The sequence below is a fragment of the Hyla sarda genome, chromosome 4 (genome assembly GCF_029499605.1).
Source record: "Hyla sarda isolate aHylSar1 chromosome 4, aHylSar1.hap1, whole genome shotgun sequence".
Lineage (NCBI taxonomy): Eukaryota > Metazoa > Chordata > Amphibia > Anura > Hylidae > Hyla > Hyla sarda.
In genome coordinates, this window is record NC_079192.1 from 199,359,035 (window position 1) to 199,385,768 (window position 26,734).

The following is a 26,734-nucleotide window of genomic DNA, read 5'->3' on the forward strand; positions in this document are numbered from 1 at the left end:
TTAATTATATATTTTTATAGTTCGGACATTTACGCACGCGGCGATACCACATATGTTTATTTTTATTTTTTTTACACTGTTTTATTTTTTTTATGGGAAAAGGGGGGTGATTCAAACTTTTATTAGGGAAGGGGTTAAATGACCTTTATTAACACTTTTTTTTTTTTTTGCAGTGTTATAGGTCCCATAGGGACCTATAACACTGCACACACTGATCTCTCATCCTGATCACAGGCGTGTATTAACACGCCTGTGATCAGTGTTATCGGCACTTGACTGCTCCTGCCTGGATCTCAGGCACGGAGCAGTCATTCGCCGATCAGACACCGAGGAGGCAGGTAAGGGCCCTCCCGGTGTCCTGCCAGCTGTTCGGGATGCCGCGATTTCACCACGGCGGTCCCGAACAGCCCGACTGAGCAGCCGGGTCACTTTCGCTTTAGAAGCGGCGGTCAGCTTTGACCGCCGCTTCTAAAGGGTTAATACCGCACATCGCCGCGATCGGCAATGTGTGGTATTAGCCGCGGGTCCCGGCCGTTGATGAGCGCTGGGACCAACGCGATATGATGCGGGATCGCGGTGCGATCCCGCTTCATATCGCGGGAGCCGGCGCAGGACGTAAATATACGTCCTGCGTCATTAAGGGGTATTCCGGGCAAAAACATCTATCAAAAGGATAGGGGATAAGATGTCTGATCGTGGGGGGCCCACCGCTGGGACCCCCTGTGATCTCCCTACAGCAGCCCGCATTCTATGTGTAGCTGCGTCTTAAGTTTCGGAAACCTCCAGGCTTCCGAGACGGGGACATGACGTCACGCCATGCCCCCTCCATTCATTTCTATGGGAGGGGACGTAACGGCTGCAACGCCCCCTCCCATAGACCTGAATGGAGGGGGCGTGGTGTGATGTCACGTCCCAGTCTTGGAAGCCCGGAGGTTTCCGAAACTTCAGACGCAGCTACGCATTGAATGCGGGCTGCTGCAGGGAGATCACGGGGGGTCCCAGAGGCGGCCCCCCACGATCAGACATCTTATCCCCTATCCTTTCGATAGGGGATGAGATGTTTTTGCCCAGAATACCCCTTTAACCCCTTAAGGACGAAGCCCATTTTAACCTTAAGGCCAATTTTATTTTTGCGTTTTTGTTGTTTCCTCCTCGCCTCCTAAAATCCATAACTCTTTTATATTTCCATCTACATACCCATATAAGGGCTTGTTTTTTGCGTGACCAATTGTACTTTGTAATGAAACCTCTAATTTTACCATAAAATGTACAGCAAACCCAAAACCTTTTTTTTAGGGAGGAAATTTAAATGAAAACCACAATTTTGCACATTTTGGATGGTTTTGTTTTCACACTGTACATTTTACGGTAAAAATGACATGTGTTCTTCATTCTGTGGGTCAATACAATTAAAATGATACCCATGGCTAGATACTTTTATATTTTCGTACCGCTTTAAAAAAAATCTAAAACTTTTTGTACAAAATCAGTAATCTAAAGTCGCCCTATTTTGACCAACTATAACGTTTTCATTTTTCCATATATAGGGCGGTATCAGGGCTAATTTTTTGCGTTGTCATCTGTACTTTTTATCGATACCACATTTGCATATATTAAGCTTTTATTTAATTTTTTGGGGGAATAAAATGGGACAAAAAAGCAGCATTTTGACTTTTTAATTTTTTACGTTTACGCCGTTCACCGTACGGGATCAATAACATTATATTTTGATGGTTCGGACATTTATGCACGCGGCGATATCAAATATGTTTATTAAAAAAAATTATGCTTTTTGGGGGTAAAATGGGAAAAACTGACAATTTTCATTTTTATTGGGGGGAGGGGATTTTTCACTTTTTTTCTACTTTCTTTTTACATTTTTCTACTTTTTTAATTTTTTTACACTTTATATGTCCCCATAGGGGACTCTCTATAGCAATCATTTGATTGCTAATACTGTTCAGTGCTATGCATAGGACATAGCACTGATCAGTATTATCGGTGATCTTCTGCTCCATCTCAGACCAGAGCAAGAGACGCTGGGAGATGGACAGAGGCAGGTGAGGGGACCTCCGTCCGCCATTACAGAAGATCTGATCACCGTGGCAGCGCTGCGGGCAATCCGATCATCTGTTTTAACATGCGCATTGCCCTAGATGCTGTGATCTGTACTGATCACGGCACCTGAGGGGTTAATGGCGGACAACCGCGCGATCGCGGATGTCAGCCATTATGGGCGGGTCCCCGACTGCTGATAGCAGCCTGAGCCTGCCGTGTATGATGCGAGCACCGCTCCGATGCTCGTGGTCATACACAGGACGTAAATGTACGCCTTGGTGCGCGAAGTACCGCCAAACCAGGACGTACGTTTTCATCCGTGGTCATTAAGAGGTTAATGAATCAGTCCAGGACACCATTTTCTATTGTATCATGGTCCAATTCTAATACTCACATGCCGGTTGTCTGAACTTTAGGTGGTGAATAAGGGTCAGTATGGACACTCTGGCTGGTCTGTAACTATGCAGTAGCAAGATGCTATACACTTTTGGTTCTAGCACCTTTCTTTTATGACAATAATTAATGTTTTCAGCAATTTGTGCTACAGTAGCTCCTCTGTCAGATTGAAACAGACTGGCTAGGCTTTGTTTCCTTTATGCATCAGTTAGCCTTAGGTAGCTTTAGCCCAGTCACCAGTTTACCAGTAGTCCTTTCTTCGACCACTTTTGGTAGGTACCAATGACTCCATATTGAGACCATCCAATGACTTGTCTAGCCATTACAATTTGTAACTTCAGATCTTCACGCTTGCCTAGTTTTCCTGCTTCCAACACACCAACTTCAAGAACTAAACTTCACTTGCTGCCTAATATATCCCACCCCTTGACAGGTACTCTTAGCCGTATAATTAATTTTATTGACCAAAGTGGTTCTAATGTTTTGGTTGATCAGTGTATATAACTGTAATATGCTTTCCTAATGTGATTTAAAAAACAAAACAAAAAGAACCTTTACAAATATTATATGAAAATGTAGGGGTTCTAAGGAAATTTCCATTAAATTACCTGATGTTTTGGAGATGGGTGGTTTGTTCTCGCTTGTTAGTGTAGATGGAATTCCTATAAACACAAAAAATAAAATGATATAACATTTATTACTTTGTATTCCTCTGCCAAAAACATCAAATACTCTTGTGCTTCCTTTTGGTAGCGCATTTCCTTTGAAAAATATTTACACAGAGCTACTGTAAAATATACACTTTGAACTCCCATTGTTATGAAAACTGACCTGTGCCTTTGCTCCTACAAGCATATTACAGTGGACTTTTTGGATTTGCCTTACTTGAAGCAGCAGAATTCCTGTAGCATGAAGATGAAGTGCTGAGCTGAAGCATTGGCTGTATAAGCAGACAGGAGCAGTCTGTAATAAGCATTGCCCCGCTGCCACTTCCTGTAGTCCATCTAGGTGTCTATGTTACTAGAGATGAACTGAGCCTAACAACAGGCAGGTAACAGTAAAGTAAGTAGAAGTAAAACCCTTAGTGGCTGAAACTGTAGACACATTTATAGAACATAAGGGGGGAATTCCTAAGGACAATACATTAGAGAAGTACAAGTTGTATGAAAAGGTTAATGTTAATTTAAATAATGTATTTTTCCTATGATAAATACCCTTTAAAAGTATAACACCACTACTGTCATACCTTGAGTTACTTTTTTTCCTTGCAGTGTAAGTAGTTTCTGACCAATCCCCTCTGTATAAAGGCTGGTGGACTCATCTTTGGGAACATCTGCCTGAAAGCCATATTCTTTGACCTCCAGCAGTGTAAATGGAGTCACAAAGTTATACTTCATAGCAAGTTTGCTGGCCTTTTGTGTTATTGCCTCTTTTTCAACATCAATGTCACTTTTATGCCATGCTGTCAGGAGTTCCTTAAATGTAAGATAACCCCACAGCCGTTCTATATGGTTCCTGTATATGGTACTGTCCTGAATCTCATATCCTGTAATGTCATTTTGGCCAACACCGTCAAGCTTCAGATCAGCTTCTAGGATAACATATTTATTGCTGTTGCTTGCTTTGATTTCCACATGCAGAGTATCACTGGATTGGTTGACAAGTTTTCCAGCCACCACAATTTCTGAGCCATTAAAGTAGTTATAGAACATGTTCTGTGTGATGTACTCAACACTGTCTTCTGGATAGTTAATGCGGATGTCAGACAACAGAGGTGTGCCAATCTCATCATAAAACCTGAAATGCAAATGATAATATTAAAAGTTGTCTACTTTCTATACAGATAAGTCAATGACTCTCCATTGTATATCATTGCTTTACTAGTGTTTCAAGAAAAATGGTTATAGTTTTGAACTAAAACTCAGTTGCTGGTATCATAATTTGTATTTTATGTGTAGTAAGGTGATAAATAATAAGAAAGATTAAACATTAGTATTTGACTATAATTCTTTCCGAACAAACAGGAAAAAACTGATATGGGGAAAAATATAATAAAGGAAAATTCCAATATTTTGGTAGTAATATTAGCTGAGGTATTGTACTAATGGACTTACCATATACACATACACTAACTGGCCTTCAGCAATGCAACAAAAAAAGATTCAAAGATACTAGGAACTCTTTGCTGCTATCCCTTTATTTTGTAATGGTGTCAGTACACATCAGATGAACATTGGCTGAACCAGGTTGACTGCCTGGTGTGCATTGAGGTGTCCCCTGATGTCATGGGAAAGAAGGCATGCTGGGACTCAACATGGCGATCCATTGTTCACACAGGAAATGCTTAAATGGACACTTATTAAAACAAATTTTTGCTATTGCACTCCTTATGGTAAGTAAAAAAAAAATCTTTCTAATCTACATTGTTTAAAAAAGCTGCCATTCGGTGTCTCCCACCTTGTCTAGAGCACATTTCCCCCCCATCTCTTGCACAGAATTTGGACTCCTGCTGGCCTGGAAGACGTCCAAAATCAGGAAATGCAGTCTGGAGTGCTGAAGGGGGTGTGTGCAGCCTTAGCCAATCATAACTCATCTCACACACTGAACTGCTCTGGGCCATGTGTAGCAGAGTGAGGGAGGAAGTTCTCCCCTGTATGGCTTTAGATGATGTCACGCCTGCTGGGTAATGCCCCTTCCCTGTCTGTGAATCTGACTGAGCAGAAAATACAGAGCAATATCAAGGTAGAAAACTAAACAAAATAATAAAAATAAAGGCAGAGGGTGGTTTATCATGATGGGGGCAGTGAACTGGGAGGATTATAAAATGTAAGAAGATCATGAGAGGTACTCTTTAACTATCAGAGAAGTCCTACTGCTCCATCCAGAGTCTATAGCACGGACAAAGTCTATGGCACAGTTTATGATATTGTGCACCGTGTTCATAGTAGCATACACTATATAAGTACACAGTACAAAAATATACCAGATACATACAGACCGCAACTAGCACATTTATGAGTAATGACTACAAATGTCCAGGGTTGTATAAGGCTCCTTTGCAGATGTTTTCTGGTCTTGTAAGTCAGTGCACTGAACAATAGGCTCTATAAATAATATTCAGTTTGCTTTAGGAAGAGCCAATATAAACCGGGGTCAGTGTGGATTCTGGAACAAAACTCTACACTGGGAAACAAACAGGAAAAATCTTCATAATCTGTTTTTACCTCCACAGTAAGCTTAGGGGGAAGGTTCTGGTGAATACTGTGTAAATGAGTCATTTGTCAGATGAAATTAATGTTTATATATAGAGTTAGTTATGGTTAGATATTTATTCACAGTTGCCAGGTTGATGAATTTTAATCAATTAACAACATCAATAGAGCTATTCAATACCTCAGTATGGAAGAACAGTCAGCTAAACTTAACACAAGCAAATCCTCAGTGATAGGCCAGTTATTGGACAAATGAATGTCCATAGAAACGCTCCTTCCCAATAATCGGCCTGTGTAAAAGGACCAGTAATCACGCGACAAGGAATTCTTGTATGTCAGCTGATCACGAAAAAACAACAATAATAAAAACATACCGTATATACTCGAGTATAAGCCGAGTTTTTCAGCACGATTTTTTGTGCTCAAAACACCCCCTCGGCTTATACTCGAGTTAACTCTCCGCCCTTAGTGGTCTTCAACCTGCGGACCTGCAGATGTTTCAAAACTACAACTCCCAGCATGCCCGGATAGCCATCGGCTGGGGAGGGATAGTCGTTGCGGGCTGTCCATCTTCACCAGGGGGGGCCTCTTCTCCGCGCTTCGGGCCCGGCCCCGGAATAGTAACGTTGCCTTGACGACGACACACAGGGACATTCATGCGCAACGTCCCTGTGCGTCATCGTCAAGGCAACGTCACTATTCCGGGCCCGTAGCGCAGAGAAGAGGCCCCCCCCCCCCCGGTGAAGATGGACCGCCCGGTAAGACTATCCTTCCCCACCGGACGGTCCGGGCATGCTGGGAGTTGTAGTTTTGAAACATCTGGAGGTCCGCAGGTTGAAGACCACTGTTCAGACATTGACAGGCGGTGATGATGAAGGGGGGGTGTGGGATGATGACAGGTGGTGATGATGAAGGGGGGGTGTGGGATGATGACAGGCGGTGATGATGATGAGGGGGATGATGACGGGGGTCTGGATGATGACAGGGGGATGATGTATTTCCCACCCTAGGCTTATAGTCGAGTTAATAACTTTTCCTGGGTTTTTGGGGTGAAATTAGGGGCCTCGGCGTATATTCGGGTCGGCTTCCGGCCGGAAGAAGCGTTGATTGTAACGCAAAACCGCCGGCAGTTGCCTGTTTCTGAGCGCTACCAGCAGCTGCTGCAAGTCCCACATTACCGAGGAGGTCCGGTATTCGAGGCCAAGGGACCCGAACTGTGCGGTGAGTGCAGGCTTTGTTTTCTTTATTTTCTTAAGTTATATTCATACCTGACTCTCTGTCCTAGCACCACCGCGGGTCAGAACAGAGACTCTCCAGCTATTCCTAGAGCCCTAAGAAGTATAAGAAGATTTATTGTGCTAGTGCCGCTACCTATCTATTTCTTTAAGAAGTTGTGTATTATACTCGAGTATATACGGTAGTTCTGCCCTCAGCTGAGAATTTGCTACAATTGTATCCAGCCTATGCAATGCTCTGTGAGATAACTGCATCAGCAACAACAATCTCTCTTGTTTTGATGCACTCCACCAGTTTGTGCACAGTTACTTTCTAATTCAGAAAACACCTTTTGGGGTACTGTATATGTGAAAGCAACATACCCTTTAAGTTGAAGCGCAGCATCCTCATCTTCACTGATCCAACGCATCATCCCACAATTTTCTAAAGACAGTTTTTCTAAAAGATAGGAATCCACATCATTGCCAATTCCAATGCTGAAAAGACAGAACTTTTCTCGAATGGAATTTTTAGTATTCTCTAGGATTCGGCTAGATTCAGTCTCCCCAACAGTCGGTTGCCCATCAGTCAGGAATATTATCAGAGAGACGCTCTTCTCATGTTTGCCATTATTAGCAAGGTAATCATTCAGGAGACCTGATGCCATCTGGATACCACCATTTATATTTGTACCTAAAAAATAAAAAAAATGTATATAAAGCATAATCCATGGAAAAATTACTACATATAAAACCATATAATAAAAAAATTAATGAAAGCCTGCACAACTATTTCTGATTCTCTCCATTTCAGGGGGGGAGGACCAGAGCTGTTAACCAGTAGTAAATACACATTTACATCCCGCTTACTTCTCTAGGCAAGCACAGTACTGCACAACACATTATATAAATATGTAGAACTGGCACTGTGCTGGGACTTGTAGTCCTGATGGGTGCACCACTTCCCAAGGCTAGACTCCAAGCTCTTAGACAATCCAATATAAGGTTACGTGCACACATGCATATTTTCTGCTGCAGATCTGCTCCTGCAGATTTTGGTACTTATTGAGGCAATGGGCAGCAGAAGCAGATCTGCAGTAGAAAATATGCATGTATGCATGTAACCTTAAAAATAAAGAGGCGTCACTCCAAAATGCCAAAGAAAATGTTTTTTTTATTTATCCATTAGTGCAAAAAAACTGCTGCTACATTTCGACCACACCTTGAGATCTTTTTCAAGCCATAACACCTTGCATACTCCTCTTTGCTATGCCAATGACCTAGTGCTGGTGGATGTGCACTGAATGAACTTGTGTTGTCCTGCACTGATGATTTGCATATTGATTTAACTTGCAAGGACAGTGCAGATCCTCTGGACACTAACAGATGCAGGGACTATTCTAGGCTCTCTTTTTTTCCTCTTTAAGGTACAGAGCACATGGTTCAGCGCACTGCCCTCAGTTCCTGTATATCACCAAGCTTAAAGGAGTACTCCAGCACAACATAACTTATCCCCTATCCAAAAGGATAGGGGATAAGTTATAGATCTCGGGGGGTCCGAGCACTGGGGCCCCCCAAGATCTCCAAGACGGGTCCGCGGCAGTCTGCAGGAAGTGCAATTTCGTCCCCAGTAGAAAACCACGGCAGACACGCCCCCTCCATGTATCTCTAAGGGGTACATGGAGGGAGCGTGTCGGCCGCCGCGTCATGCGGGGACAGAAGGCCCCCTTTCCAGCATACTGACGTGGCCCCATCCAGGAGATCCCGTAGGACCCCAGCGCTCGGACCCCCTGCGGTCTATAACTTATTCCCTGTCCTTCGGATAGGAGATAAGTTATATTGCACTACAGATGTCCTTTAAGCTGTTGCTAGAGATGGATTTCCCCTAACAACCAGCAGTAGACAGCAGATTGCAGGGAAGGGAGACACCTAGTGGTCAATACTTCGGAGCTGTTCTTCTAAGGGTAAGGAGTCATTTTTGGTAAATTAAGTGATTAACAAATATGGTACAAGATATCAAATAAAGGGAAGTGTTTTAATAACCATATTGAGCTTTCCCATTCTGTTTCAGGATGTGTGCGCACCCAAAGCACTTCTTACTTTCATTTTTCTTACAATTCTTCACTCACAGTTAAAATGATACTGAGAACCAACAGTCTAATATTCATTTTGAATACCTGTTTAAAGTTTATAAGTTGGTATATACATATTCTCAAAAATAACAGTATAAATGTTGAATTTGCTTAAGGGTAGGGTCATGCGTGCCCTATTTTGCTGTGTTTTTGCTGCTGCATATTTTCTTACCCATTAAAGTCAATGGGTAGCAAAATCAGCTGTATATTTTGCTTTCTTTGCCTTCCATGGGTAGAAAAATATGCAGCAGCAAAATATGGCACATGTGACCCTACCCTAAAAAGCATTTGTTGAAAAGAAGAAGAAGGAGAAGAAGGGGTTACCTCCTGTAGGTGAGAAGCCGAAAACAAACTTTTTCGCATCTCGGATATTGTTAGGAGATACATTTACAAGCTTATTTGGCTGCCAAACTTTGATTTTATTGGAAAATCCTATTATATTAAAATGATCTTCAGGCCTCAGGTCCCGAAAAATAGTAAATAAAGCTTCTTTAGTCTGCAGGAGAAAATATATTCAATTTAACAAAGAAGCTTAAATAGATAGGGAGATGCAGCAATTGATGAAAACTAAACATTACATCAGTAGTGGAAGAACAGTCCAGCAGTTAGAACGTGCACAATAGGCAGTTATACATCATTCCAGACATTGCTAACTCTCTACATCATCTTCTGTTAAATCAGCATTATCCTTTCCTTGCCATGTACATATGGGAGCTCCATGAGCATTTTAGCAATTATTTTACTGAAAGAGTTTTTAGGTTGGTCATGACATTCTACCAGCAAACTGGTTGTATTTTGTATCTTAGTTAAACAATTACAATCCGGAGTTTTTCTCGTTTTCACGATCCTAAAACATCATGCAGTAAAAACAGAAACTGTGACCATATGTCCAATCAGGGCAATATATGCAGCCAGAAAAAATAAGATATTTGGCCAGAATCCACAGCAAAATATTGTACAATATACTGTTTGTATCTGGAGTTCACATGTAGCAGAAAATGTATTCACTTCGTTATTTTATTTACTTATTTTGCAATCTTACTAGTGACTTGATTTATTCAACATCAAGCCTAATGCAGGCATGTTTTTGTGTTCCTCCTGTGGTAACCATGGGCACAATAAGGGTTATGCTGGGAGTAGTAGTCCCTAATCTGTTAGTAACATGGCAGGGTGTTGTAGTTAACTCAGGGCTTTCTGTGAACCCAATTATCTTTTTGTCAGTAGAGTTGTACAAAGAGCAGGATTGAGACCTCCAGACACTTGGATTCCATGAAACAACTTCAACAACTTTACTGAACTTGCTGTGCAAATCCAGTATTAGGGGTACATTCACATGTGCATATTTTGCAGCAGATTTTATGCTGCAGACTTTATCTTTGATTTGACAGCTGAAAATCAGCAGCAGAAAATATTCAGCAGAACATCTGCTGCAAATCATGTACGAGTGAACATACCTTAATACAGTTACTTTGCCATAGCTAGGAATGTCATAGCTTATTGAGCCAGATGAATGGACATTTGGTCACTGTCCCTTTAAATTTTGCCTTCACAGCACATTATCTAAATAAAGGTATCTTTTAGGTGCTCTTTAGCACATGAAAGTTTAATGTCTAATGGAGATGCAATGCAGATGTTAATATTTACAGTGCAAACACTACTGATGAGGATCTTCTCCGTTTGGCTTATTGTGGTTTAATATGACTCCCTTTACTCACAGGACTCTGGTCTGTGACACAATACCCATAGGAACATGTGCAGGAAAACTTTAAAATGACCCGACAATTACCCAGCACTACTTCCAACCATAGGCCACTGAAGAAATAAGTGTATTGCAGAGATACCCTTGTTTAGCCATATTCTCTCTGAAAAACATGAAATAACTCCTCCTTGGAGTTGAAGAAGTTGACCACTAAATCCTCACAGCATGAACAGGAGCAGTGACTAGATTGTAAAACAGGATTTCACCTAGGAAAGACGCGTGTGGTCTAGGTGTATGCCTAGAAGAAGCCAACATCTAGGATATATTGCTCTGTCAAAAGCCCAGCCTACAACCTGGAAGAGGGAGGCTGGACTAGGGACGTCTCCCACAACCATTGGTTGGGAGGATCATGTTACCAAGACATCATTCATCTCTTATACTTTAATGCACAAATGTTAACCCTTTATAGTCTTGCATATCTCATTATATGCAATTTATATGGTGCAATGCACATAAATACATTTGCAAATAAACTTCTAGTACCCACAAACACTTATGCAGTTTGCAAAAACCTTTTCTCTCAATCGAACTTCTTAAATGGGTACTCCGGTGGAAAACGTTTTTTTTATTTTTTTTTATTTTTTTAAATCAACTGGTGCCAGAAAGTTTTTTAACAGATTTGTTAATTACTTCTATTAAAAAAAATCTTATTCCTTCCAGTACTTATTAGCGGCTGTATGCTACAGAGGAAATTCTTTTCTTTTTGAATTTCTTTTCTGTCACGGCCACAGTGCTCTATGCTGACACCTCTGTCCATTTTAGGAACTGTCCAGAGCAGCATATGTTTGCTATGGGGATTTGGTCCTGCTCTGGACAGTTCCTGACATGGACAGAGATGTCAGCAGAGAGCACTGTGGCTACATTGAAACACATAATAAGTAGAGCTGGCATGCCTTATTTACAATACCAATAATTACATTAGGTCTAATGATGTCAGCTTGTCTTTTCCAATACCTTGGTGCTTATCCAAAAACCAAAAGCTTGTAAGATAAAGTAGAATGTGAAGTATGAGAGTTTCACTAATTATAAACTTTTGTGAAATCCCAATCCCCTGTGGCTAGCGTGCTCTGAGAAGATAAAACAATTACCGTATTTTTTGCACTGATGACTGTGAATACAAAGGATTTTTTGTAAAAGAGAGCCTGATGTTCCATAGCTGTACCCATGAGCTGGAGCCAGCTGTAGATCTTCTTTAATAAATAAAAAATGTGATTCAATCCATCACTGAAATGTCACTTCAAGAATAAAGGTCATTGTGGCCGGAGAATGTACTGCTTCAGTGGGCTTCTTCATCATCAGCACATTGGCATTTAAAACATATAACTTGGTTTCATTACATGTTGGAGTTGGGGCTATCAAAATTAAGTTTGTCTTCATTCACATTGTCATAAATCCAAGCTTCTTGGAAAGTTAGTATTCATTTCTATATTTATATTTATCTAGCTACATATTGATGCATCCCTGTACCAAGCTTGTCATCATTCACATTGTCCCCTGTCCCCACTGGTCTACAATCAAAATTGTATCACTCATGGTTTTTTTCTTGTTTTGTTTATTTCTTTATTTTTTTAAGGAAGCTGAAACTCACAAAAAAACATTTAGAACTAATGACATAAAATTTGTCTATTTGGAGCCAGCTTACATCTTACCTCTGTAAAGGCACTCACCACACCAGATTCATGCTAAAATTATACCTCTGTAAAGGCACTCACCACTCCAGATTCATGCTAAAATTATACCTCTGTAAAAGCACTCACCACTCCAGATTCATGCTAAAATTATACCTCTGTAAAGGCACTCACCACTCCAGATTCATGCTAAAATTATACCTCTGTAAAGGCACTCACCGCTCCAGATTCATGCTAAAATTATACCTCTGTAAAGGCACTCACCACTTCAGATTCATGCTAAAATTATACCTCTGTAAAGGCACTCACCGCTCCAGATTCATGCTAAAATTATACCTCTGTAAAGGCACTCACCACTTCAGATTCATGCTAAAATTATACCTCTGTAAAGGCACTCACCACTCCAGATTCATGCTAAAATTATACCTCTGTAAAGGCACTCACCACTCCAGATTCATGCTAAAATTATACCTCTGTAAAGGCACTCACCGCTCCAGATTCATGCTAAAATTATACCTCTGTAAAGGCACTCACCACTCCAGATTCATGCTAAAATTATACCTCTGTAAAGGCACTCACCGCTCCAGATTCATGCTAAAATTATACCTCTGTAAAGGCACTCACCACTCCAGATTCATGCTAAAATTATACCTCTGTAAAGGCACTCACCACTCCAGATTCATGCTAAAATTATACCTCTGTAAAGGCACTCACCACTCCAGATTCATGCTAAAATTAAGTTTTATTTTCATACATATCTGTTAACCTAAAATATCTGGCAATAATGTTCAGGACTTCTGTCTGAATTCTAGATCCAAAAGTCAAGAAGTAGATGAAAACATTGTAAAGTGCAGATGTTACTATTAATCCTAAGACTTATCCCACCAATGAGAATAATAGTGTGGGTCATTCTTCCAATCATATATTCTTATTGAAAGCTCTGTAATAATTATTGCACACTTATGACATATCATGACACAGATTGATCATTTAGTGAAGTGATCGATTCATTGAGCCTTGTGAAGGTTCAGTAAATGAGTGCTGATCAGCAAGATTGGCAGCTTACAGTCACCCGTTTAAAAAGGGGCATAACTTTTTTGTACATTTTTAATAGTGTGAATAATATATATATATATATATATATATATATATATATATATATATATATATATATAGCAGAGTCCTATGACTTTCAATAGAATTCTGCTGCACTATTAACACAGCAGAAATTCTGCACCAGATGTTCCTGCGGCAGAAAAAGGCAATGTCTATCCTTCAGCGGACTCCACAAGGAAATGCATTGCTGTCTACGAAATGGTACATTTCCGAGGAGTCCTAGCACCTGCCGGATTCCGCAGTTTCCTAACGTGTGAAAATAACCTACCTCTGCCTTCACTAGTTGTAATACTTGATCTGAATTATATTATATAGATATGTCAGAAGAAAATATCAATGAGCTTCCATGGGGTTGAACCTTACTAAATTCTAATAGATCAGGTCTATGACACTAAGGCCCAAATTTATCAAACTGTGGGAGAAAAAATAGAGAGATTTTTTAACTTGAACCAATCACAGCTCAGCTTTCACTTTACCTCAGCAAGTTACCTGAGCTGTGATTGGTTGCTGTGGGAAAATCACTCTGTTTTTCCTTTCACACAGGTTGATAAATCTGGGCCTTAGTTAGTGTCTTTATTGAGATTTCTCCCACACAGCACTTGAAATACAACACCATTGATTTCATGTTAGTGGAAAACACATCATAACAATGCAAGTCACCTATGATAACTTATTTGTAGTTTGAAGATAAGTCCGCAAAGCCATGTATAGTTTCTGTATAAAGACGTAAGAAGCCTTTTTTGTTTATACACATTCCTTTGATAGCGCGTAATAGGCCACAGGTCATGACAAGAAAGAACACAGCCAGGGAATGCCAGGTAAACTGTATATATTTAGGAGAACAATGCCCTCTCCTGCGACCGCCTCCTGGTAACATTTATGCTTGAGTGCAACTTTAGCAGAATCTTTGTATGTCAATTAAGTTGGTGACTACACTTGGTTTGGGAATTGCTTGTGCTGAAATTAGCATTACTGTTTGCTCAGCAGCAGCCATGGAGTTTCTTTGGCACAGCTCAGAGCAGTTCCCATTGGAAAGCAGCCATTCTAGTTATTACAGAGCTCCAGTCCTCTGCCAGCTACCCTGAACTACCGAAGAATGCTTTTGAGGGTCAAGGGCTGTGCTTCTTATACAGCTCCTGAGATCTCTGCCAGACCATAAAACTGTAAGATTGATTTTTTAGCTGGACCTTAAAAAAACTGCAGGTTGATAGCACATGGCAGAAAATGACTGTTTCATTGCTACTAAATGAAGTTTGTTTTTATATGACAAATATTTAACTGAACTGTTTTAGTATAAGCAATGACACCTTCTGCCTCCTGTGTACAGTACCGTGCTGACTTCTATCAGTGCTTGAATTTACAAGCCTCAAAAACCTGCAGCTCCTGTGGCCCCATGACAAAACATAAAATAGTCTGTTCTTGTAGTTCAGTTATGCAGCAGAACCATATAGTCACTGTATTGAACTAAATCAAAAGCCATAAATGTACAAAAATGTTCCACTATTCATGCCATTTCAGATATTTACCATAGGGCATAAATATTTGGATTGATACATTGTCACTTATAAGCTATGTAATTTGGAAAACTACTACTGGGCAGATGAATCTAGACTTTGGTTTCTCCATGCAGAGGTGAAGGCCTGAATTTGGTGCAGGTAGCATGGATCCTCAACCCCTCCTGTCAGGTGCCAACAGTTCAGGCTGGTGGAGGTGTTGTAATGGTGTGAGGAATGTTATCTCTGCATAGCCTTAACCCATCAATACCTGTGGATAAATGTTTAGACAGCAGGGCTTTTCTAAACATTGAGACCAACCAAGGTCAACCCTTTCTTGGCATCTTTTTCTACTTTGCCAGTAGGAAATTTTCAGCAGGATAATTCATAATGCCACATGGTCATATAGTCATGGATTGGTCCAGAAACATATCAGCAAGTTTTCCTTGTTTCCTTGGCCTTCACGGGCCCCAAATCTTAGTCCTATAAGGAATTTCTGGGATGAGGTAGAAGGGGCTGCACAGAGCATGTCAGGACCTCCATTCTTCTGCAGCTCAGCACCATCAGTTTGACTCTTTAGCTGCTAACAAAATAGGTCTGTAATAGTCCTGTAATAGTGCTTGATGTAGCCCCACTGACAAGTGTCGCAGGGTGTTAGATCCCTTGATTGTTGAGACCAGCACAACATTAGTAACAGTGTTATCTAAAAAGAAGTAGTGTATCTGGCACCACCTTATCTAACTGAGCAATGAAAAAACAGGTGACTAATGCTGAGCGGAATTCACACAAGCAGGCTCAGATGGTGCTAAAAGTCTATGCAATGGTATGTGAAATAAAGAAGACTCGGCCACTCACCATGCTGCAACAGGCTTCTCTTTTAGGGATCGACCGATATCGTTGTTTTAGGGCCGATACCAATACCGATAATCGGTGGAGGTTAGGGCCGATAGCCGATATATTATACCGATATTCCGGTATAAGTTATCGGCTATTAATCCCCCTGCGACACCGCTGCAGTTCATTGATTTAAAGCGGGCGCTTTAAATCAATGCACTGCAGTGGCTTTTGCGGTGCCATAGACCGCCGCCACCACCCGCTTCTCTCCCCCTACCTGTCAGGGTGGTTCGGGCCATCCATCCTTCCTGTAGTGTCCGGCGGCATTCCGGGTGGAGGGTGAACCGGTCCGGGCTGTCCTTCTTCTCCGGGGGTGCTCTTATCCACTCCGGGCAGGCTCCGGCCTAGTAACGCAGCATAGATGCCGTTGCGCAGCGACGCACCTGACATCACGGCGTAGCGGCGTCTATGCAGCGTACTAGGCCGGAGCCTGCCCGGAGTGGAGAAGAGCACCCCCAGAGAAGAAGGACAGCCCGGACCGGTTCACCCTCCACCCGGAATGCCGCCGGACACTACAGGAAGGATGGATGGCCCGGACCACCCCCATTACGGGTAAGTTACATTTTTTTTTATTGACTCGGAGGGTGGGGGGGGGGCCCGACCGGTATAGCGGTATGGGCAAAAATCCATACCGTGGGAGAGAAAAAAACCTGGTATCCGGTTCATACCGGTATACCGCCCAGCACTACAGTGGGGGGTGCGATGCGGTGGGTCGGGGGGGCGGTGCGGCGGGTCGGTCGGGGGGGGTATCGGTCGCGGTGCGGTGGGGGCGGTGCGGGGGGCGGGGCATTATCAGCTTATCGGCAAGGTAATTGCCGATAATGCCCAAAATCGTGATTATCGGCCGATAATATCGGCCATACCGATAATTGGTCGATCCCTATTCTCTTTATTCCGAGAGGTACTCATGGGTACACATCAAGGCAAGGGAGGGCAGGTGGAGAGGCAGGGGGTGCAGGCAGTCCCACCAGCACCCCCTGCCTCTCCACCTACCCTCCCTTGCCCTGATGTGTACCTAGGAGTACCTTTTGGATAAAAATGAAGCCTGTTGCAGCATGGTGAGTTACCGAGTCTTCTTTCACGCAGCATTGGTAACAGTGTGTCATTCCAGTAGAGTTTCACATCCAAATGAAAAAGTAAAGGTGCTCCATCCTGCTGATTTACTGGGATTAAAGGGGTACTCCGGTGGAAAACAATTTTTTCATATCAACTGTCTCCATAAAGTTAAATATATTTGTAAATTACTTCTATTAAAAAATATTTACCCTTCCAGTACTTATCAGCTACTGTATACTACAGAGGAAGTTGAGTTGTTCTTTTCTGTCTGACCACAGTGTTCTCTACTGACACCTCTGTCCATGTCAGGAACTGTCCAGAGAAGGAGACGTTTGCTATGGACATTTGTTCCTACTCTGGACAGTTCCTCACATGGACAGAGGTGTCAGCAGAGACCACTGTGGTCAGACTGAAAAGAACAACTCAACTTTCTCTGTAGCATACAGCAGCTGATAAGTACTGGAAGGATTAAGATTTTTTAATAGAAGTAATTTACACTTCTGTTTAACTTTCTGGAACCAGTTGATTAAAAAAGAAAATCCACCCCTTTTAATGGACGCAACAATTTATCTGTTTTTGTCTAATATTGCAACAGTTTTTCTACAGTTTGTATCACATTTTGTATGTAATTGTTTTTCATTGTTTCCCCATCACAATTGCAACCTTGGGTTCTTTTGCATATAAATATGTAACAGTGTGGAGTGATATCATGGACGGAAGAAGAGTCTAGTGATCCGAAACGTGATTGCCTTTAGTGGCATGCCCCAGCACCTCGATTGTCCAGTGTCCTCTCACCGCACAGGACTTGTGTCAAGATCTAATTGCTTAAAATGACTGAATAAAACTGAGGCTTGTTTGACCTACAACCAGGTGAGTGCTCAATCTATTTATTTTAATATTGTTGTTACGGATCACTTTCTGGCACGGCTCAAATTCTGTTTACTGTCTCTTCCAAAGTCTTTAGACTTTTCCTGTGACCTGAATACCCAGTGGTTTTCAATTGCCTCACCCAATGCAAAATGTAGTTTCTACTCAAAGGGCATATACCAAATATGTTCTGAAACTTTCTTTACTGTCACAACTAGAGATGAGCGAACTTTTAAAAAATTTGATTCGGCGAATTTTTCAAAAAAATTTTGTTCCATAGGAATTTATTCGCGTCAAATCCAAATTAAAAAAACGGCTATCTATGGCCTACAGAGAGCCTCAATAGGGGTGTAGAACACTTTGCTGTGTTCTAACACGCTTTTGGAGGGTGCTGGGGTAGTGAAATAATACTGTTATTCAGAATAACATGCAGATTACCGGCATCGCTTTTAGAATCACTGCCCAGAGCAGCACAATGACAGAGCCTGGATGTGGCATCAGTTTGAGGAGACCATATAGTGGCTGAATGACACAGCGTGGAGGTGTTGGCAGCATGAGGAGACCATATAGTGGCTGAATGACACAGCTTGAATGAGGCTGAAGCATGAGGAGACCATACAGTGGCTGAATGATACAGTGTGGAGGTGTTGGCAGCATGAGGAGACAATATAGTGGCTGAAGGACACAGTGTGGAGGTGTTAGCAGCATGAGGAGACCATATAGTGGCTAAATGACACAGCGTGGAGGTGTTGGCAGCATGAGGAGACGTATAGTGGCTGAATGACTTAACATGGAGGTGTTGGCAGCATTAGGAGGCCATATAGTGGCTGAATTACAAAGCGTGGAGGTGTTGGTAGCATGAGGAGAGCATATAGTGGCTAAATGACACAGCGTGGAGATGGCGGCAGCATGAGGAGAACCTATAGTGGCTGGATGACACAGCTTGGATGAGGCTGAAGCATGAGGAGACCATATAGTGGCTGAATGACACAGCGTGGAGGTGTTGGCAGCATGAGGAAACCATGTAGTGGCTGAATGACACAGCGTGGAGGTGTTGGCAGCATGAGGAGACCATATAGTGGCTGAATGACAGTGTGGAGGTGTTGGCAGCATGAGGAGACCATATAGTGTCTGAATGGCACAGCCAGGAGTTGGCAGCAGCATGAGTAGACACTAGGCCTTCACAATCCCTAAGATTATAAGATAAATTCTGAATTTTAAACCCAAGATTTTGGGTAGCTAGTGCTACCATAACAACATTTTTATTCCCAGTCCCAGGCCCAGCAGCATCAGTAAACCATATATTGCCTGAATGACACAGCCTGGAGGTGGCAAGAGCATGAGGAGACCATTGCAATATAAGAATTTTAAATAGAAATCTAAGATTTTGAAATTGAAATTGAGGATTTTGAAATTGAACTTTTTACTCCCAAGTTTTAGTATCCCGGGCCCCGGCGTGTGGGTACGAAAGACCTAATCTAACAAGGAGGCACATGTCAGCACAATGACAGAGCCTGGAGGTGGCATCAGTAGGAGGAGACCATATAGTGTCTAAATGGCACAGCCTTGAGTTAGCTGAAGCATGAGGAGACCCCAGGGCTTCACATTCTCTAAGAAAAAAATACGAAGTTTGAAATTTAAAGTGAAGATTTTGGGTAGCTAGTACTACTATAACAAAAGTTTTTATTCCCAGGCCCAGCAGCATCAGTAAACCATATATTGCCTGAATGGCACAGCCTGGAATTGCCAGCAGCATAAGTAGACTCCAGGGCTTCACAATCCCTAAGAAAAAAAAGACGAAGTTTGAATTTTAAACCAAAGATTTTGGGTAGCTAGTGCTACCATAACAACATTTTTATTCCCAGTCCCAGCAGCATCAGTAAACCCTATATTGCCTGAATGGCACATCCTGGAGTTGGCTGAAGCATGAGGAGACCATATAGTGTCTGAATGGAACATCCAGGAGTTGGCAGCAGCATGAGTAGGCACTAGGCCTTCACAATCCCTAAGATTACAAAATGAATTCTGAAATTTAAACCGAAGATTTTGGGTAGCTAGTGCTACCATAACAAAATTTTTATTCCCAGACCCAGTCCCAGCAGCATCAGTAAACCATATATTGCCTGAATGGCAGAGCCTGGAGTTGGCTGAAACATCAAGAGATCATATAGTGTCTAAATGGCACATCCAGGAGTTGGCAGGAGTAGACTCTGGGCCTTCACAATCCCTAACATTACAAGATGAATTCTGAAATTTAAACCTAAGATTTTGGGTAGCTAGTGCTACCATAACAACATTTTTATTCCCAGACCCAGTCCTTAGTAGCATCAGTAAACCTTATATTGCCTGAATGGCACAGCCTGGAGTTGGCTGAAGCATGAGGAGACAATATAGTGTCTGAATGGCACAGCCTGGAGTTGGCGGCAGATGAGGAGACAATAGGGCCTCACAATCTCTAAGAATAAAAGATGAATTTTGAAATTTCAATTGAAGTACCCAATGTTACCATAAACAAACATATATAGGTAATGTCCTAGGCTCAGCAGCATCACTAAACCATGTAGTTGCTATATGACACATACAGGAGTAGGCAGCAGCAGGAGTACACAAGAGGGTTTCATATCCCTAAGATTGAAAGATAAACGTTGAAATCTCAATGAAGCATGTATGTAAGCAAGTGCTAACATCCAAAAATGTAAGGCCCAACCCCAGCAGCATCAGTAAGCCAAGTAGTTCCTGAAACACACAGTCAGAAGCAGGCATCAGCAGTACACAAGAGGGTTTCATAACCCCTTACAGTGAAAGAACAATGTTGAAATCTCAATTAAGCATTTATTTAGCTAGTGCTAAACATCCAAAAATTTAAGGCCCAAGCCCAGAAGCATCAATAAGCCAAGTAGTTCCTGAAACACACAGTCAGGAGCAGGCATCAGCAGTACACCAGAGGGTCTCATAACCCCTAAGATTGACAGATCAATGTTGAAATTTCTATTAAGCATGTATTTAGCTAGTGCTAAACATCCAAAAATGTAAGGGCCAAGCCTAGGAGCATCAGTAAGCCAAGTAATTCCTGAAAGACACAGGAGCAGTCAGGAGCAGGCATCAGCAGTACCCAAGAGGGTTTCATAACCCCTTACATTGAAAGATCAAGCTTGAAATCTCAATTAAGCATTTATGTTAGCTAGTGCTACCATAACATATTAAAAGTTAATATCCCAGTCCCAGCAGCATCATAAAACGATATATTGGCTGAATGACACAGCTTGGAATTGGAGAAAGCATAAGGAGCCCATATAGTGTCTGAATGGTACAGCCTGAAGGTGGCTGAAGCATGAGGAGACCATATAGTGGCTGAATGACACAGCGCGGAGGTGTTGGCAGCATGAGGAGACCATACAGTGGCTGAATGGCACAGCCAGGAGTTGGCAGCAGAATGAGTAGACACTATGGCCTTCACAATCCCTAAGATTAAAAGATGAATTCAGAAATTGAAACCGAAGATTTTGGGTAGCTAGTGCTACCATAACAACATTTTTATTCCCAGACCCAAGCCCAGCAGCAGTATCAGTAAACCATATATAACCTGGAGTTGGCTGAAGCATGAGGAGACCATTGAAATGTATGATTTTTAAATATAAATTTAAGATTTTGAAATTTAAAGAATTTTGAAATTGAACTTTTAACTCCCAAGTTTTAGTGTCCCGAGCCCCATCGTGTGGGTACGAAGGACCAAATCTAACAAGAAGTCACATGGCAGTACAATGACAGAGCCTGGAGGTGGCATCAGTAGGAGACCATATAGTGGCTGAATGGCACAGCCTGGAGTTGGCTAAAGCATGAGAAGAGACCATATAGTGGCTGAATGGCACAGCCTGGAGTTGGCGGCAGATGAGGAGACAATAGGGCCTCACAATCTCTAAGAATAAAAGATTAATTTTGACATTTTCATTGAAGATGTATGGTACCTAGTGCTACCATAAACATATATAGGTGATGTCCTAGGCCCAGCAGCATCAGTAAACCATGTAGTTGCTTAATGACACAGACAGGAGCAGGCAGCAGCATGAGTACATAAGAGGGGTTCACAACCCCTAACATTAAAAGGTGAATGTTGAAATCTCTATTGAAGATGCATGATAACTAGTGCTACCATCCCAAAATTTTAGGCCCAAGCCCAGTAGCATCAGTAAACCAAGTAGTTCCTGAAACACACAGTCAGGAGCAGGCAGCAGCAGTAGTCAAGAGGGTTTCATAACCCCTAAGATTGAAAGATCAATGTTGAAATCTCTATTGAAGAGGTATGTTACCTTGTGCTAGCCAAGTAGTTCCTGAAACACACATCCTGGATCAGGCAGCTGGATGCGTACATAAGAGGGCTTCGCAACCCCTAACATTAAAAGATCAATGTTGAAATCTCGATTGAGCATGTATGTTTGCTAGTGCTAACATAAAAAAAAATTGTAGGTAAAATCCAAGACAGTCCCAGCAGCATCAGAAAACAGTATATTGGCTGAATGATACAGCCTGGAGGTGGGGAAAGCATAAGGAGCCCATGTAGTGTCTAAATGGTACAGCCTGGAGTTGGCCGAAGCATGAGGAGACCATATAGTGGCTGAATGGCACAGCCTGGAGTTGGCAGAAGCATAAGGAGACAAAATAGTGGCTGAATGAAACAGCCTGGAGGTGGCAGCAACAGCATCAGGAGTCCTGAAAGTGACCCGGTGACAGAGTGGTGCGGTGGGTGGCAATACCAGTACACGGTAATGAAGGTGGCTGGAATGTTTGCAACTGGTGAGCAGTGCCTTAAATCTGTTTTTGCACTATCCATATTTGTGAAGTGTTGGTGTAGCACCATGATCCATCTACTCTGATGCATCTGGCATTGGTGGTTGGAAATCCTGGCTGATACATGTCTGATTCATCTTCACAAAGGTCAGTCTCTCCACATTTTTCGTGGACAGACGAATATTCCTTGGGGTTACTATGGCCTCCTCCGTACTAAACACCCACTCTGATGGCACACTACTGGCCAGGCAGGACAGCTTTTCCAGGGCAAACTCTCCTAGTTGCGGCCATAAATCAAGTTTGGCTGCCCAGAAGTACAGCGGATCTTCAATGTTTGTTGGCATGGCCATGTGAAGGTATGCCACCACCTGCTGGTTCAGGTCCTGCTCCATGTCTACCTGCTGCTGATGAGTTGCTTCACTATGCGGGTGAAGAAAGGTACTCATCAGTGACTGTAGACTCAGGCTGCTGATGGAGCTGGTACTGCTCCTGCCACCCCACCCCAGCAGCCATGGCAGTAGAAGGTGAACGCAGAGGGCCCCCCAAGTAAGACCTGCTAGTGGATGGACGATGGCGCCAATAGACATCAGCAAACCGGCTACGTAGGATCTCTCTGTAGTAGGTCAGTTTGTCCTCCCTCTCGGTGGGTGTAAAAAAAAACCCCATTTTCTGACGGTAGCGAGGGTCCAATAAGGTGGAGAGCCAGAAGTCATCCCACTGCCGAATGGTGACAATTCGGCTGTCACTATGAAAGCCACAGTGTTTCTGGGTCCTCTGTTTAGCCTTCCTCATAACCCTCTAGCTCCTCTAGTTGATCATGCTCCTCCTCTCCTGTCAGATGACTAGAACCACCGCCCATCTCATGAAACCTAAACTGTGCTCCACTGTGCCCCTCATCCTCCTCCAGTTCAGCCCCCACAGGGCTCATGTGGCTGTGAGATGTAGCCGCAACATCTCCATTGCCCTGACCAGCCATCGTTTCCAACACTTGTTGTAGGAAATGAAGCAGTGGAATGACGTTGTTCATCCCATAATCCTGGCGACTTACGTATAAATGTGGCTTCCTCAAAAGGCCTGAGCAAACAGCAGGTGTCACGTATGAGCTGCCACTGATTCACATTGAAGTTACACAGGGGAGTACCCGTATCCGCTTGGATCATCAAGAAATCAGTGATGGTTTTTCTCTGTTCGTACAGTCGGTCCAAACGTATGGAGGGTGGAATTCCAACGTGTGGCAACGTCATAAATCAGACTATGTTGGGGGATACCATTCTGACGCTGCAGCTGAAGTAGGATGTGCTTTGCGGTGTACGAGTGGCTGAAGTGCATGCAAAGTTTCCTTCCCATTCTTAGGATGTCTCGCAAATGGGGGGAACACTTCAGGAACTGCTTGACAACCAGATTTAACACGTGTGCCATGCAGGGCGCATGTTTCACCCTTCCTTGTCGCAGCACAGCCAAGATGTTCATCCCGTTGTCGGTCACCATGGTTCCCATTTCCAGATTTCGTGGAGTAAGCCATGCTCCAATTTCTTTACAAATTACTTTTAGCAGTTCCTCCCGTGTATGACTCTTTTTGCCATGGCAAACCATGTGAAGAACAGCGTGACACCGCCATGCCCTGCACACATGGTATGCTGAGACTTGTTCGGGCAGTGGAGGCTGAGGACACGGTGGAGGATGAGGAGGCGGAGTCGCAGACTGTGACAGGACCAATGGGCTGACAGTGTGGAGGAGGAAGCAGAGTGACCTGTCAAGTTGGGGTTGTGGCTGTGCAGGAACCACATTCACCCAGTGAGCCGTAAAGGACATGTATTGTCCATGACCGTAGTTACAGCTCCAGACATTGGTGCTGCCATGCACTTTGGTACACACCGACAGGCTCAAGGACTGGCCCACCTTCTCTTCCACAAAATTGTGAAGAGCTGGTACTGCCTTCGCAAAGAAATTATGGCTTGGCACTCTCCACCTCGGCTCGTCACAAGCCATCAGTTCTCTGAAAGGTGCAGAGTCCACCACTTGAAAAGGGAGGGACTGCAGCACTAGCAACTTAGACAGGAGCACATTCAGCTTCTGCGCTGTTGGATGAGTGGGCGCATACGGTTGTCTCTTGGACATGGCTTCGCGGATGGATTGTTGGTGGAATGGCTGAGTAAAAGTGGGAGAAGCAGGAGCATCTGGAGCGACAGAAGTAGGGTATGACACACAGCTCCCTTCGGCTGAGGTGGTGGAGCCTTGGCTGGCTCAAACAAGGAGCGGCATGCCACTGGGTGATGCAGCAGGCTGGACCACTACATCGGAGCCACGGTTCTCCAAGGCCGCTTTATGGTGGCTAAGCATGTGTTGATGCAGGGCTGTGGTGCCAACATTGGGACCCTGGCCACGCTTCACCTTCTGCCGACATATCTTGCATGTTGCTATGTGAACCTCCTCCGGATGCTTGATGAAAAACTGCCACACCGCCGAGTAGCTGATTTTCCCACCAACAGTCTGCACTAATTGACTGCTACTGCCACCATCTCCAGGAACCCTGTTCCACTACCTCCCGGGAAGGTAGGCTTCAGCGAAGCAGGTGGTCTCCCCCAGGCACATTTGGCTCCAGAATATCCACTTCTGCCACCAAGCTGACTGCCAACCATGCTACCGCCTTGCTGGCTCAGCTGCTGCCTCAAGGGCAACCTGCAACTCTCTTCTCCTGATGATGAAGCCCCTTCTGCACCCGGCTCCCAATTGCAATCGGCTTCATCATCATTGAGTTGAGTCTGTACGTCACTGATGTCCTCCTCAGGTTCCTCAACAGTGTCTGCTTCAGGACCCTGAACCCTGGCAATACCGCCTCCCACGTCACTCTCCTCATCACTACTTGCCCGACTAGCAGAGGAAGCGGCTCATGTCTCCTCCACTTCTTGGCTGGGCAGTTGCTGCTGTCTGTCCTCTTATAGATCATCCTCAGTGAATAGTGGAGCTGAACCCACAGCATAATATACTTCTGTAGGAGAGGGAACAGCATAGGACAGAGGCAATGGGAGGACAGGGACTGCTCCTGGGTCATGCCAACTGAGGGTTGTGCCTGAGGAACCCACCATCTGTTGACTGGGGGTGTCAGATGTCACTTGTGATGAAGTGGATGACTGTGTTAACCAATCGACGACGGCAGATTGGTTGCTGGTTGAGACGCGACCGCTAGTTGCTAATGGGAGCTCAGGCCTTTCACTGCAACTCCTGCTGCCACTGGCCCCTAGTCTGCTGCGACCTCTGTCTGAAGGATTTAGGCCTCTGTCACTCCTCTTTACCTGACATACTTAGTGCGTATATGAGGGGAGTACAATACGTTTCACTACGCTTAAAACAGTAGAACAGCAGCAGTTGTGCACTTTTGGCTGTCCTTTCACAGTATCTAGGCCCTTGACAGATTAACAGGTACAAAAAAGTAAACTACTTAGATGTAGGTATGTGGTATGCACTGATGAGGCCAGAAAAATGCTCTACAGTACACTTAAAAAAGTATCTGAGTACAACACCAACCGATGAGTACTTTTGACTGTTCTTTCACAGTGTGTAGGCCCTTGACAGATTAACAGGTAAAAAATAGTACAGTACTTGGATGTACATATGCTGTATGCACTTGTCAGGACAGAAAAATGTGCTACAATACGCCAAAACTCTGTATTTTTGTAAAACACCAGCTGGAGATAACTTTTGTCTGTCCTTTCACAGTGTGTAAGCCCTTGACAGATTAACAGGTACAAAATAGTACACTACTTAGATGTAGGTATGTGGTATGCACTGATGAAGGCAGAAAAATGCTCTACAGTACATTTGGAAAATGTTTTTTCATAAAACAGCCAGTGATTACTTTTCCCTGACCTTTCACTGTATGTAGCCTTGTTACAGATTAACAGGTACAAAAAAGTGCACTACTTAGATGTAGGTATGTGGTAGGCATGTATGAGGGCAAAAAAAAATAGCGTTACAGTACACTTGGAAAAGGTATTTTCATAAAACACCAGCTGGTGATTACTTTTGCCTGGACTTTCCCAGTATCTAGACTTGTTACAGATTTACAGATACAAAATAGTAGACTGCTTTGATGTAGGTATGTGGTATGCACGTATGAGGGCAGA

The 26,734-nt window shown here is 43.2% G+C and overlaps 1 protein-coding gene across 2 annotated transcripts in view; it reads right to left on the reverse strand.

Annotated features, from left to right (window-relative positions):
• The window catches only part of ITIH5 (inter-alpha-trypsin inhibitor heavy chain 5), an 80,512-nt gene that overhangs the window by 11,153 nt on the left and 42,625 nt on the right, over positions 1-26,734 (reverse strand). For both annotated transcript variants that reach the window (XM_056573253.1, XM_056573251.1), the window contains 4 exons: positions 9,337-9,508; positions 7,265-7,574; positions 3,701-4,251; positions 3,063-3,116 (listed from right to left, as the gene is read on the reverse strand). In XM_056573253.1, coding sequence (XP_056429228.1) covers positions 3,063-3,116; positions 3,701-4,251; positions 7,265-7,574; positions 9,337-9,508 — 1,087 coding nt within the window. The remainder of the gene's footprint in view (positions 1-3,062; positions 3,117-3,700; positions 4,252-7,264; positions 7,575-9,336; positions 9,509-26,734) is intronic.